We start from the raw sequence: 15,083 nt of genomic DNA, 5'->3' as shown, positions 1-15,083 counted from the left end.
ACAGGAGTCAGGAGGGGTAGAGGTAGACCTAGATTGGATTACTGTTCGCAAATAGTTAAAGATGTGGGTTGTTCTAGTTTTAAGGAAATGCGAAGATTAGCTCAGGATAGGAAAGAGTGGGGGTGCGTGTCCAACCACTCTTAGGACTGACTATGATGATGAATTCAGTACTTAAACACAACTACCAGATGGCAATTAAGTAGAGATATACACCACAGACATATAAACGTCGATGGTCAAACAATGTGCAAAACAGCAGTTTGATCTCTAAAAAAAATTATAGATGGCACTGAAACTGGTCAACAATTTTAAAAAATTGAGTGTCTATATTGTCTATACTGTCTCTATTCTTTTAATCATCGACGTTTAATACATGTCTACGCTTTTAATAATATTGTCTACAATCAAAATCGAATAACTTTTGTGGAGCGTCAACTATCAACTTACTATTGGCAATGACCATAAAGATAATAAGTCTAGAAGTCGTCATGTAGTCTATGGTAACCGTGTGAATCTGGCACCCGATACAAATAATCCTCTGATTTAAACTTTACTAATAAATTGTGCGTCGTTTGCGGGTTCTAGATATGTAAGTGTCATGATTGTGCATCCATTAATTCTGTAAAAAAAAGGAGAATTGTTTCGGTTGGTTGTGGAAATTAAATTGATTGTGTGCGTGTCTTGCGTGCTTGAAGGTTAAACTATTATGGTCAGCCAATTTGTTTTTATATTATTTATTAGGAATGATTACAAATAATTCTAAATTTTTCAATGGTATTAGTATGATCATATTTTTATCTATGATTCAAAGTAAAATTAGGTATTATATGTAATTATTACAACTAAATAATTTAAAGATAAATCCCGCTTTAGATCAGTCTTCAAACACAAATGACACGCAATTAATTGGCGTCAATTAAATTATCATATCTTCAGTAGTTTTTGAATAAATTGAAATTTAATTTCAACCTGCACCCGAAACAATTCCTTTTTTGTAGCAGAAGTAATGGATGCACAATTATAATATTTACATATTTAGAATCCGCAAATGGCGCACAATTTACTGGTAAAGTTCGAATCAGTGAATTATTTATATAGGGTGCCAAATTCACACGACTATCTATGCTCACGACAAATGGACATACATAACCCACTATATCTTTTATCTATGGCAAATGAAGAACCAGGAGCGATTGAACTTCTTATTTGTCATAGATAAGAGATATATAATACTTACACCATAATCTCTTATCTATGTTATTTAAAATATAACTTCATGACGCAGGATCTTGACTATCTATGATCTTGACCTTATCCATCCGTGTCTATGCTCGGTTGCTTGAAACCCGACAAACGAAAATTTCTAGAGAATAAATGTAAATTTGAGCTATTAATATAAATAAAATTATTTCAAATTTAACCAGATTCTTTAACGTTGTTTAAATATTTTTTTCATAATTAAATTGTATAAAAAAATGTAATTGCTTGACACTAAGGCCCTTTGCATACAGTTGATATTTTACATATAATTTCAGACTTTTAAAATTTAAATGAAGTTAGAAAAGTTGTACCTATAAGAAAGATAACACTTCACAACGAAATGATCTTCACGAAGTTTTAAACTATTTTCGTGACTAGGAGGTACTAATCGTTAAAAAAAAACTGAAAAATATGAAATAGGGATGTATCTGCCTATAGATAGTTGTATAAAAAATTATGTTCAAAAAGGTACCTATTCCGAAAATGAGACGAATAATTTCGAGTGCACGTGTTATCTGGTTACTATTTATTGATAATATGTGAAATATTCTTTAAAACTTGAAGTACTATAACTGAAACAATCAGATAACGTATTTTAAACTATTGTTTATATAATTACTATCTATGTATCAGTGTTAAATTTGATTGTACCAAAAGATGTTTTATTATAGGCGTCGATGGACCTGCCTCCTGATAAAGCTAGACTACTTAAGAATTACGATTTTGAAAAAAAGTGGGATATTATATGTGATCAGGTACGTTTTATTTTATTGAGATGCATACTAAATACTGAGGCATTTTTTTGCGTTACCTACTTCAAACTTAAAACAAAGGTTGAGTAATTAGAATGTATCCGAATGTAGTTTTGAGAGTGTGGTTATTGTAGGAAATTGTTTAGAGAAGTAGGTGATATTTTCAAATAAATGTGGTTGAAAAAATATACCCCACATTTCACCAAATCACTTTTGCTTTTTCGCTGGTGCGACATGAAAACGAGAAATGTGTAATTTGCATGTTCAGTGAACATTTTATTTTACCAGTATGTTCTTTATTCTCCTTTGTAAATCTATAAGTATAAAACGAATGATTTTTTTTATTATGTTTCTCTGACGCATATGAAATAAAAAAAAAATTGTAAACCATTCTATTGTATGTGTATGTAGATCGTCGATATGCAACCCAGCATACGTCCCGTATGTTCGCGTTGCATACATTAATGTCGTTGATTTCGATTTTATAAGTTCTTCGAATTAGACTCAAATTCACTATAAAATTCTGAAAAAAACGATTTAAAAGCCTCAAATCCCCGATCTTATTTAATAATTAATTGAAATGTTAATTTTAAAATTATTTTTTGGCGATTTTAAAAATTATTCTCGTTAAATACTATTTTAAGGAAATGGTTCATGCCAAAGATCCTCCTTCCTACTACTTAAATAAACTACGGACATATCTAGATCCAAAAGCTTCAAGGAGCCACAGGGTAAGTTGTTTCAGGTTTTCTAATAGCTGCACATTGAAACAATTTAGAAGTATAATAACGTTCTTTTAGAAACGAAAAATGGTTGGAGATTCAACTTCTACTCAAGTTTTAAGAGATTTGGAAATATCACTCAGAACCAATCATATCGAGTATGTACCTGTAGATACAGTTAATTGTAATTGTTGTATTTGGTAAGTTATTACAATAGTTTTTTTCCAGATGGGTGCGAGAGTTCCTTAGCGAAGAGAATAACGGTTTGGATGTTCTCATTGACTATTTGAGCTTTCGTTTAGGTATGATGCGCCATGAACAAAGGATAACAGAATCTCAAACCACATCGCAAGAAAGATTAAACTCTGGTGGCACATTCCAGCAACACAATACAAGCGGGGGAGGTAGTAGCACGGGTGTTGGTGTAGGGGATAGTGGAGGTACTAATAGCCGACAAAATGGATACGCCAGGCCCGCTTTAGATGTGTCTGACAGTCCCAGTATAAAAAGAAGATCGAAGCACGTGGCAAAACTAAATATGGGGGAGGCAAAAGATGATATTCATGTTTGTATAATGTGTATGAGAGCAATAATGAACAACAAGGTATTCATTTCTTAATGATAATTAAATTGAGGGTGTCGGTATTTATTTAGCTTTAATACAACTAGTACGGTAGTTGCTAAGATCAACTTTGTTTATTCATTTTTTAGTAATGCAATCAAGTTCGGTCTGATTGAGAGGTAATTGTGTGTTAGATTTGTAGTTTTTCCTTTGTATATTTGACTCTTCAGTATAATATTTATTTAATCTTGTGTATGTGTAAGAATATGCATACGACTGGTAAATTTTTTAACACTTAGAATTGATATTTCCAAATACGTTTTTGTAAAATAACAAAATGTTTATTGCATAGGTATAGACGAGCTTGCAAGCAGTACTTTGCTTTTTAGCGGAATTTTTTCTAAATTTAATATATTTAGAAACTGAACGGTTACGTTACGTACGTCGCGTCTCAGTGAATGTTGTGAAGTTGATTTTTTAAACACAGTATCTGTAATAATAGCTAAAATGACTAGCTCGTCGTAAGAAGTGATAGGTTGTACAGTTCTGAAGCTCGACAACGGGTAAAAGGGGTGGCATGGTTAGCTGTCGCTAATTTTTCAAAAAAATAATTTTTACGATTGTAAAAAGACCTCTCTTAAATCATTAGTTCGTGTCTTGTCATTTATAGGTACGTTATGTTAGTTTGAATAGATAGATACCAAGAATATCGTAGCCGGACGTCTAGGTCGTTGCATATGTTTTTTAAGCAATTGAAATTTTTTATAATGTTACAATTTTAGTTACAACAAAAAAAATAGCGATCAATTAAAATTTGAAAATAACTCCATGAATTTTAATTTTAATGTAATGATGTTGTTGATCTAATAATAACTTGTATTTATTCGTTTTATAATAGTATGGTTTTAATATGGTAATTCAACACAGAGAGGCAATAAACTGCATTTCCTTAAGTTTGATACACAAGAGCCTTCGAACCAAAGCACTGGTTTTAGAATTATTAGCAGCCATTTGCTTGGTGAAGGGTGGTCACGAAATAATCCTCTCAGCTTTTGATAACTTTAAGGAAATATGTCAAGAAGCACGCAGATTTCAAACGTTAATGGATTTTTTTATGAATTTTGATATGTTCCACATAGAATTTATGGTAAGTTTCAGTTTTGTATAGTAAGCAGCTGCAGCTTTTAGCGTTTAGGTTTGAGTAACACGACCAGTGTCTAATTGTTCGGTTTACAGGTAGCTTGCATGCAGTTTATAAACATCGTGGTCCATTCAGTCGAGCACATGAATTTTCGTGTACATCTTCAGTACGAATTTACGGCTTTAGGTCTGGATAAATATTTGGAGAGGTTACGATTCACTGAAAGTGAAGAACTCCAAATACAAATTTCGGCGTACCTTGATAACGTTTTTGACGTGGCAACTTTGCTGGAAGATAGCGAAACAAAAACTGCCGCATTAGAAAAAATGGCGGAAATGGAGTACGAGTTAATACGGGTACAAGATACAGCACGAAATGAAAATTTCGAATATGCGCAAAAGTGTTTAGAAATGGAGACCAAAGTTGCGAAACTAGAACAAGAAAACGAGGATCTTCGTGAAAATATGAAAATTTGGCGAGAAAAGTCGGAAAGAATAGATTCTAAATTGATTGAATTTGAAAAAATAACAAATAATGTATCTAAAGATATTATTAGTAAGTTACATTATTATTCATTAGAGAATTTACATTTATTATTTTTTATTTCGATAAGTTTCTGAACAGGGACAAAATCAACCTACGATTACATTGTTGTCATCATCCTCTGCCGATTCCTCCTCGGTGGACAATTCGTTGCAGACCTGCAATAATAAATTTCCAAGTGTTTCAGAGCTTACATCGGCACCTATCCCTCCTCCACCGCCTTGCCCGCCTCCTGCTCCAGTTAAACTATTATCAGCTCCCCTTCCACCACCTTTAGCCGGACTTATGCAAGCTCCTGACGGTGCTATGACAATTAAAAGAAAGGTGCAAACAAAGTATAAGCTACCTACTGTAAACTGGATAGCTCTGAAGCCAAACCAAGTAAGGGGAACAATCTTCAACGAACTCGATGACGACAGACTATTTAATTACATCGATTTTGATGATTTCGAAGAAAAGTTTAAGATAGGCCAATCGACAGCAATGGAAGTAAATTGTAACGAAATTGACGGACTCACTACATATCCCAGTAAAAGATTTAAGAAGCCTGAAAAGGAATCATTATTAGAGCATACGCGGTTAAGGAATATCGGTAAATTGATAAGAGTAGTCATAGAAAGTTAAAAAATCAAACGAATAACTTTTCCAGCGATATCAAGAAGAAAATTAAATATGCCAATTGACAAAGTAATAAATTCCATAAGCACGTTGGACCTAAAGCAGTTGTCATTGGATAACGTAGAGTTATTACAGAAGATGATACCTTCTGAACAAGAGTGTAAAGCATATAGAGATTATGTAATGGAAGGAAAGAGTATTAACAATTTGTCGGAAGAAGACAAGTTTCTTATGCAGTTGACCAAAGTGGAAAGAATTTCTATTAAACTGTCCATTATGAATTATATTGGTAACTTTTACGACAATCTTCATTTAATTATGCCGGTATAATAATTTTTTATATTGCATAACAACATGCATGTTAATTACATTCGATTTTAGCAAGTGAGCGCTGTAATTTCTGCCTGCAATTCAGTCAAAAACTCGAGAAAACTAAAGGGCGTGCTCGAAGTAGTATTAGCTTTCGGAAATTATTTAAACAGCAGCAAGAGGGGCCCAACTTACGGTTTCAAACTACAGAGTTTGGATACATTGCAGGATACTAAATCATCTGATAAAAGAATGTCCCTTCTTCATTACATTGTAGCCGCAATACGTGACAAATTTCCTGAACTTCTTAACTTCGATTCCGAGTTGTTATGTATTGAAAAAGCAGCCACAGGTTAAAAGAAGCATTAACGTCATTGACAGTTAGGTATCTAATGAATATTCTATTTTTCAGTTTCTTTGGAAAATATCACAACCGATGTACAAGAACTGGAAAAGGGTATGGATATGGTAAGAAAGGAAGCCGATGGTCGCGGTAGAACCACACAGAATTTAGTGATTCGGGATTTTCTTTCCAATTCTGAAGAGAAGTTGAGAAAACTAAAGAACGATGCCAAGACTGCCAACGATATTTTTAAAGAAATGGCAGAATATTTCGCCGAGTCGCCGAGAGCGACCGATGCTAATACTTTCTTTTCACTTCTCGTCAGATTTACCAAAGCCTTCAAGGCACGTATATATATGTTTCTGTTTTACATTTGTTTGTCCTTTTTAACCAGTTGTTATCTACTTTTTTGTATTTATTATTGTGTGTTTGCATTTTTTTTTTTAATAATTTATTTTAGAATGCCGATTTTGATAACGAAAACAGGCGGAGATTAGAACAGACTACTAACAACAGTGAGAGCGTTCAAAAACTGAACAAATATAACGAAAAAAAACAGCACGTGAGTTTATCAAATAGTCTAACAATAATTAATCCAAAGATTAAACGTATATTAATTGAGCTGGCATCAAGAGATGTTATTGTGTCTATAAATAATTTATTCCTTAAAATTGTTACCTTTTGTTTTCTCACTAGTCCTCGTGTTAAAAAAAGTAGTCATTGTATTAATGTGTGGAAATAATGAAGAAATTTTGGTATAGATATTTGAATATACGCTATGGGATTAATTTATTTTGTTTTTTGCGTTTACTTATTTTTTTCGATATTTCTTTTTTGTTTTTTGCATTAGTTATTTTTATTAACGTTTATGGAGCAGTACTCATGTTTCTTGTTGGTAGCTTTTCTTATGTTTATCGCTTCGCTTTGTGTATTAGAACACTTGCACATAAAAAAAAATGTTATAAACAGTTCGCATATAATTTAAATGTATTTAATTGCGAAATTTGTAGGATTATTTTTCTCAGACCATTCGATGTCATTTTATAATAATAATAGTAACAAAGATTTTTTGTTATAAAATCATGAATTCGATTTATAGATCCTGTGTTCGATTAAATTAAAAGATGTTTTCTTAACAGGAGGCCGTCATAAACGAACTTAAGCATAGAACTAAAATGGTTCATGAAAAGAAGTTATTACAGCAAGATGAAGTATATAATGGTGCTTTAGAAGACATACTTTTAGGTTTAAAGAGCGAGCCGTATCGTAGGGCGGATGCAGTTCGAAGAAGTCAGAGAAGACGTATCGATAATAACAGATTATCAAAAACAATGGAGGAGATGGAGTTTTAATTTTTGATTACAGAATGAGCTAATGATTTAGTTAAATTTTTATTTATTCAGTTCATAAAAAGGTTAATTAGATTACTGTCATTTGTTTTTAAGTACTACAAACGCTCACTATGAAATTGATTTTTTCGTTCCTAAAATATCGAAGTGCTCTTAATGGTTTTTAAAGAAATGTAGGTTTTTTTGTTTTCATTTTCGAATCTGTGAAAATATTTTGCCATGACGTTATTGAAATCTGCATTGGTACATACATATACAGAAATGTAAATGACATAACTATTTTTATACGTATTTGTTATATTTATTACATTTTACTTTTCGTAGGTGTATTATAATTAGGACAGCTGTGATAAAGACTGTAACCACGACATGAAGACACCATAAGTTTTCCTAGCTTTAAGTATTTAATGATATTCAACAGAATCCGTTAAAATTATATTATTTGACCAGTGAAAATATAAAAACAATAAGTAAATTCGCTGATAAAGAATCATCCATCTAAATGATATTTATTGAATTAGTAGTTGATACATTTCCATGTATTTATTTTATTGTTTTTGTTGTGGATCTTNATTTTGCAAAATACTTTTTTTTATTAGGTACTTCCTTATTTTGTTTTTTTAGGTTTAAAAACTTCCACGCGCGCCCCTTTTTAACCTTGCGCTCCTAGGCATATGCCTACTTTGTCTTATGTATAATCCGCCACTGGGTACATACATTTTTGAGTATTATCATCATTTATTTCAATATATTCATATTAAAAAATAGACTAATACATAATTTGGCTGCGCGCGGTAGTAGGTAGGTACTACCTACGACGAGAACACGGCGCACGTCGGCGGCGTGTCGTATGTTAATCATAGATCATATGTACAGTATATATAAATACATTTAAATATATATGTACGTATGTGTGTATATGTATGTTTAACTACAAAAAAATACAAGCTCTGTTGTATGTAGAACGTGCTCCGAAGGCCACGTTTTGGTCGTGTTTTCCGAGGCCGTGAGAATTCGATGGTCGCTCCAGTCTCAGGCGCGCGACCGGACACACACCACTACAGTATTGTATGTATCTATATATTTACATCTACATACAATATGTATGTATACCGTACCTATGTATGTATTCACACCTATACCACTTTCCGTTGCGCCGCTTATTATAACACAATCTCCCGTCTAATAATATATTAGGCACACACAGGGTGTTAAACATAAATCAACTGAATTGGTGTATTTTATCGTGCAATCCTTTATCGATATCTAAGTGGGCAGCTACCTACATAGTTTTATATAACGCAATCTCGATTTCATGGACCGACCGGGTACCAATTCTCAAGTCAAATAATCATTGGCGTGCTCGTTGCACACAATAATAAGAAAAAATAACAAGTCAGTTGTTGCATGTCCATACCCTGCAAGCCGTTTTGTCCAAAATTAAATATTAGATGGACCACACACCAAGAACAAAATCGACCTCTTGTATTTGCCTCTCGTTTGAACAGGTAATAATAACATTTGTGGTTTTGTAAATGGAAGGATTTTTCTGTAGACCAGTGAATACGTTTTTTTTTAATTTTTATGATCTCGAAAATGGACTTTAGTTAGATATCTATCTAACTATTGTCACGTAGGTAGACAATGCTTAAAATTTTTTGTTTTTTAATTTTAACGCTAAAACTATAATACGTAAGTCTTCGTATAATATATAATAATAATTAGGTACCTCACATTAAAAGTATCTATCGCGTATCGTATATTTAACGACTTTTCCCTTAATAGAAATTACCGTCATAACAACAATAAAATATTAATTAATTATACCAAATTTAGTTTAGGTTGTGTATAATTACTGTTTATTTACTTACCGAAAAGTCTAGTTGACGGTATCAATGTTACTTCACTGAGTATTAATGAACAACGTCTGTTTTATCTTGTATGACAATTGTACAACAAGAACACACTTGTAATGACATTTCTCACATCAACAATTAAACCACTTATAAAACCATTTTTAATTGTAACTAGGTAAGTAGACACATTGAATTCATGCTGTTTTTCATAAGACATATACGTACTGATACAAGTAACAACTGATTTTAAATAGTGTCATCTATGGAAAGAAAAGTGAAACATTTAAATTAGATACATCGATTCTATTGTAGAAGAGAATTCGATGAATTACTCCAACTTTTGGGTATATTCATTTCCATTATGAATGTACAAATTTTAATGTTCAATTAAAATAAATGCGTGGCGAATCGATCAGGAATACCAAGTACCTATGTACCTTCGAAAAAATTGGATTACAATAATCCAATAATGAATAATTGAAAATTGCATTTTTAAAGTAATAAAACTACATTTATAGATATTATACATATGTAGGTACCATTTATGTACTTAATTTATCGTTCATATAAATGTATTCACATAATGATTCACTCTCTAATTTCTTTATTAAACAAACGTGTATCTACTATTTTATCACAAGTCAGACAAAAAAATATTAATAATAAAAATCAGTCGTATCACAACCACGTTTAATACTAATACAAGATGTAATATGTATGTACAGTAAGGCACTATAAGTCGATAGGTACGCACGAATTGCACCCACCGTTAAAGAGAAAACATTTGAACATGAATTGCACCGAAAACACAACAGTTTTTTTTTACCATTACAAACTACTACCACGGTCTCCAAGGTTTCTCATCCTCCGGTTGATCCGATTGTCTCATTACAAGAGGTCTCGGAGGCCACCTTTCTTCCTCTCGCTTCTGTTCGATTTTTCGTATAACCAACGACAACGGTTTTTGAATTGTAGAAGAACCATAATACAAAGAGTCCATAGGTTCTGGACTGGCAGACGAAGTGGAAGACGGCGAGGCCACAGACGATGTTCTATTGTTGGGAATGGGAACCAGAAGCGGTAAGGAGGAAGCGGTAGTGCTATTGTTATTGTTACTTCCCGTAGAACCTGTTGTCGTCGAAGTTGACGGAAGTACCAAGGCAATATCACCATTCGGTAGACGGGTAGGTACCAGTTGCACGCCCGTTCCACTTCCATTACTCAGTATCAGTCCACCAGTGGAATGCTGTTGAGGTTGTAATTCGGACGATTGTGACGGTATAATGTGAACTTGGACGTGGGGTTGCTCCGGTTTACCCTGATTCAAACATGCGGCCAAGTGCTGAAGTAGACGTCGTTTTACTACCGGATCTAAACCAGGAAAACGACCGACTTCGTTTGCACACTCACCGAAGCCGGCTCTGAATTTGTTTATTACAGACGGATCTGTGGCCGCAGAAATAGCTACCTGTTGTCGTTGGAGGTTCTGCAGATGTTTTACGGTCATCTCTAAAATATCCGCTTTTTCCAACTTCGAGTGTCTAGCTGGCTGAAATAAATATCGTTTACGTTACGATTATTATAGTTGAAAAGGTATTATCGTGTGATTAAAGCTCCGCCTTTGCATTCGGAAATTGTACCGTTTCTTTTTTACTTTTTTACCTACCGATTAGGTACACAAAAAATAAACAAACACAATCATATGACACAAACAGATAACGATATAGGTACGTATCACATGCCTTCTTTTCAGTGCCAGTTGCTGCGATAAACTTTTTATTGTTACGTCTACCTATTTGTTTAACGCAAAATGATTCAATTTTCTAATAAATATATGGGCATGAAAATACTTAGGTAGGTACTTGAAAACAATATTCCAATTAATATACCTAGATACCCACCTACTTACCGATCCGCATGCCTACCACCCAAGAATAATAAACAACACTTACATCTTTTTTCATTGCATCCAAAATGAGCGTTTTTAATTCATTAAGGCAATTGTTAATGCGAGCTCGTCTTCGTTTTTCCATGATTGGCTTGTTACTCTACGAAAATAAAATACCGCCTTTTAATAAAATTAATGCATATCGGTACAAAAGAATTTAACTTTTTTAAATTTATTAGTTTCTTAGAAATAAGTTCGTAAACCGGTACTCACCCTTCTACTGTCACTAACCCGTTTTGTGGGTCCACTGGAGTCAACCGTGGGATTGTTTGGCATTGGTGCACTTCCCATATTAATATTTTCGTTTCCAGTAACCATGAGGAGAACGGAAAACACTGAGTTGTTCTTTTCAAATACAATAGTCACACAATAGTAACGATGTAGACGAGTAAAAATACTCGCGTCAATTAATATTAACGACTACGAGGTTGAAAGTTTACACGCTCTCAGTTAACCGTAACTGCACGCGAGGATGGTGCTCGATCAACAGCGCCTACATCCAAATTATTCTATTTTGGTGGCGGAATATAGTCGTACGCCGCAGTATACAACAGTAAGAATAATGGTGGGGGTAATGGCAGCATGCCTTTCAGTGACGCGCGTGAGACAAGGTTGGTCACGATCTTCCCATGTTTTGTTGATCGGTTGTTTTCGGGAAGACGGACCTGCAGCAGGTCACGTGAGAAAAGTCGCCTCAGAAAGGTGCATTGTGCATTCTGCATGTAAGTTATGTGTCGTCATGTCCTGCGCTATATAGGATTCCCACATTGTTACCATCATCAATAACAGTGAGGAAGCAATAATTGCATACTTTATTATGCTTGTCTATTTGGAATACTAACGAGAGGCACGTAAAAAAAGGCAAATGTGAACTTAAAATTGGAAAAATCGTCTGTTCCGACGTTTGTCTTTTACGCACGTGCCTAAGCGCGCCGCGCTCGCGAACTGTGGGAAAGCCCCGCTCACAGCCACAGGTGCATGGTAACGCGTTTGTGGCAACGACGGCGCACCCTCGTTGATACTAGAAACTGGTGACCATATTATACCAGCATTAGTATTATAATACCACGGTCCGCGGAGCCTCGCGTGGAATGTTAATACATTAGGTATAGGTCACTAATTTTATTTTAATAAAAAACATTTCAGTCGCATAATGTTTCAAACAATTGCCGCCTTTCATTTTGTCGTTTACTAGTTGCAGCAGATTGGTCGGGATTGCAATCAAGTCAAATGGATCCATTAGAACTATAGGCATTATACATATACGCTGTAACTAATAAAAGGTTTAGCGATGAGTACAGGCAGATAGACGAAATTTTTCTTAAAGGTCATTTGTGTCTAAAATAGAATACAAATAACCTGTGAACCTTTTGTTTTTTACCTATTTTTCACCCCCGCTGCTCTGCCTCCACTTTCGAAATTTCTTGTTTTATAACGTAACTAGATATTAATCATACATCTACTACATAACGCTGGATGTTATTAATTATTAATTCTAGCATTGTTGTCTCGCAACTAGCAAAACGCACCGGGCAGTTTTACCGCCCCGCGTAATTTTTTTTCATTCCGTATCTGACCCTCGGCTATCCACGTGCCTCCTCACGTCACGCTCGCGACTGTGGGAAAGCTCCGCCCACGGTCGTCTTGCTCTCTTGATCGATGCCGCCACGTAAAAGAACAACATCGCGGTCTGCCGACCGACCGCAGATCGCAGGCGGCTGGTCAACTTGTGCAGTACACATTACACATTACAGAACCGACCGATCAAGGAAAACGGGATCGAAGAATACGAATACAAAAAAAAAAAAAAGATGACGTCGCGGTGTAATAGTCATGAGATCATAGCTTTATACATACGTATACTAAAACATTAAAGGGTTGCACAGTCACATAAGACAATTAAAAATAGTTGAAGTATCTCCTCCATGTAATATAACAAATAAGTACTTATGTGTACACTGAGTAAATTAACATATATACGTACTAATTGTGATTGTTAAACTTGCGTAGACACGAATAAATGTCAAGTTTAAAATGCAAAAGTTTGAGATGAGGGTGACAATTACATACTAAATAAAGTCTTAACAAATATCCGTGTAACTGTACGTACAAGAATTTCTAACTTGATAGTAATACAAATTAAAGATAGTAAGTAAATGAAAAGTAAATAAATTTTTTTTTTAATGTATTTTCAATTATTTCAATTCAGTTTTAGTTTTACCAGCTTCAGCAAGTGAGAAATTAAATTATAGAAATTAATTTGTCAAAATAAAGGTCGCAGAGTCATCTACAGTTCTTAGACTAAAGTACTTTCAAAAATATAAGGAGGCAACAAAGAATACATGCAAGCACTTTTTGTTGTTAACTTCAAACGAAAAAATCATGGGTTCATCTACTATTTAATTCGAAAAGGTAAATCAGGTAAACGTTTCGTTAACTCACTCGCGTAAAATATTGTTATTTCAGCCTATTTTAAAGAAAAAGCAAATCATTATCTGCATTGTGCTGACATCTAACAACCTAACTAAAAATTTCACATCAGTTTAATAATAACCTTAGAATTAGAGTTGTCTATGATTTAGAGAATACAGACGGTTAATTATGATCTATGGTTATGGTTTACCCTTTGTAGATCTATTATCTATGAGTTTAGTCATGGTTTAGTCACAGCAATTGCAATAGTTTTGTTGTTTTTGTTCGCATTAGGTAGTTTTAAGTTTTGGTTCGTCACTCGTTGTTTCATTTGTTTAGTTTGTCTCAGTTTTTCTAAGTTTTTCAGTTTGTTTGAAGCAGTTGAATAATTGGGCGGTTTCTTGATTTGTGGAGTAATGTAACCTGTTGCATTTATTACTGTATAAATTGAGTAAATAACAATGTTGGCCAAGTCATTTTTAAAAAAAGATGTTAGAATTATGAGGGGTGCGTCTCGGCAATAATTATGGGACTGTACAGTTCAAAACAAGAAAACCCTGAACATCAACAGACCTTTCCAGAGAGTCATGACAACATTACTCCATCAAAACATCATGGAAGACAAGCAAGCATCAGAGCAAAGTCAAAACAACCAATGCCTGATCCTAATGAATTGGAAAGAAGATTTACAAAAGTTTTGGTAAGTTAAAAATTTTGAATTAATGAAGAATAAGTTTAAATAATAAAAAATTGACATTTCTGTCTGGCTTTATAACCTATTATTAGGTTTTTACATAGAAGCAGATTGTTGGTTTCATATACTACATTAAAAATGCGAAATAGTTCTTGGTAGTATTTTAATTATATATATATACAGCTCTGTTATACTCTAGAAAATTTATTTATTTATGAATGTGACTGTCAATTCGAAACAATGAATATTCAAGCTTGATTCCAATTCAGTATGTGTTATTATTTAGACATCATTTGAAATTAGTAAACATGAATCATTTTAAAGATCTAGAAAGTAGTACTTAATTCATAAATAACGATTATCTTTTTGCATAAAAGTGAGAATTCGAAGGTATTCTATATTTAAGCAAACATTAGATACTATATAGTACAGTACAGATACACAGGAGTGTACACTAGAAGCTTAGTTAATCCTAAACATAAAGATTAGGTACCAAAAACAAAATTGTAAACTTATAAACAAAAAAAACAATTAATTGTTCAGTTATTTTTTTTTTTGTTTTATTAACAAAGAC

At 33.6% G+C, this 15,083-nt stretch overlaps 3 protein-coding genes across 3 annotated transcripts in view; 2 read left to right on the top strand and 1 right to left on the bottom strand.

Moving 5' to 3' along the window:
• Positions 1–14,602, top strand: part of LOC108743439 (acetylcholine receptor subunit alpha-like 2) — a 27,429-nt gene extending 12,827 nt beyond the window's left edge. Inside the window, exons 1-2 of the transcript XR_001938825.1 lie at positions 13,463–13,551; positions 13,613–14,602. The gene's annotated coding sequence lies outside the window, so the exon portion shown is untranslated. Of the gene's footprint in view, positions 13,552–13,612 lie in introns of the transcript that reaches the window.
• On the top strand, positions 1,912–7,791 carry LOC108743438 (formin-like protein CG32138). Its single transcript, XM_018479005.1, has 12 exons — positions 1,912–2,015; positions 2,657–2,743; positions 2,813–2,892; positions 2,963–3,338; positions 4,195–4,443; positions 4,533–4,992; positions 5,051–5,572; positions 5,630–5,922; positions 5,980–6,259; positions 6,320–6,594; positions 6,711–6,812; positions 7,390–7,791. Exons 1-12 carry the CDS (start codon positions 1,938–1,940, stop codon positions 7,600–7,602), a joined length of 3,015 nt encoding a protein of 1,004 aa, XP_018334507.1. The 5' UTR covers positions 1,912–1,937; the 3' UTR covers positions 7,603–7,791.
• On the bottom strand, positions 10,132–11,896 carry LOC108743442 (protein hairy). Its single transcript, XM_018479009.2, has 3 exons — positions 11,617–11,896; positions 11,408–11,503; positions 10,132–11,004 (listed from the first exon to the last, which is right to left on the bottom strand). Exons 1-3 carry the CDS (start codon positions 11,719–11,721, stop codon positions 10,294–10,296), a joined length of 912 nt encoding a protein of 303 aa, XP_018334511.1. The 5' UTR covers positions 11,722–11,896; the 3' UTR covers positions 10,132–10,293.
• Positions 14,603–15,083: the final 481 nt, after the last annotated feature.

Source organism: Agrilus planipennis, unplaced genomic scaffold, assembly GCF_000699045.2.
Source record: "Agrilus planipennis isolate EAB-ADULT unplaced genomic scaffold, Apla_2.0 scaffold447, whole genome shotgun sequence".
Taxonomy (NCBI): domain Eukaryota; kingdom Metazoa; phylum Arthropoda; class Insecta; order Coleoptera; family Buprestidae; genus Agrilus; species Agrilus planipennis.
This window is presented reverse-complemented; position numbering and strand designations above follow the sequence as displayed.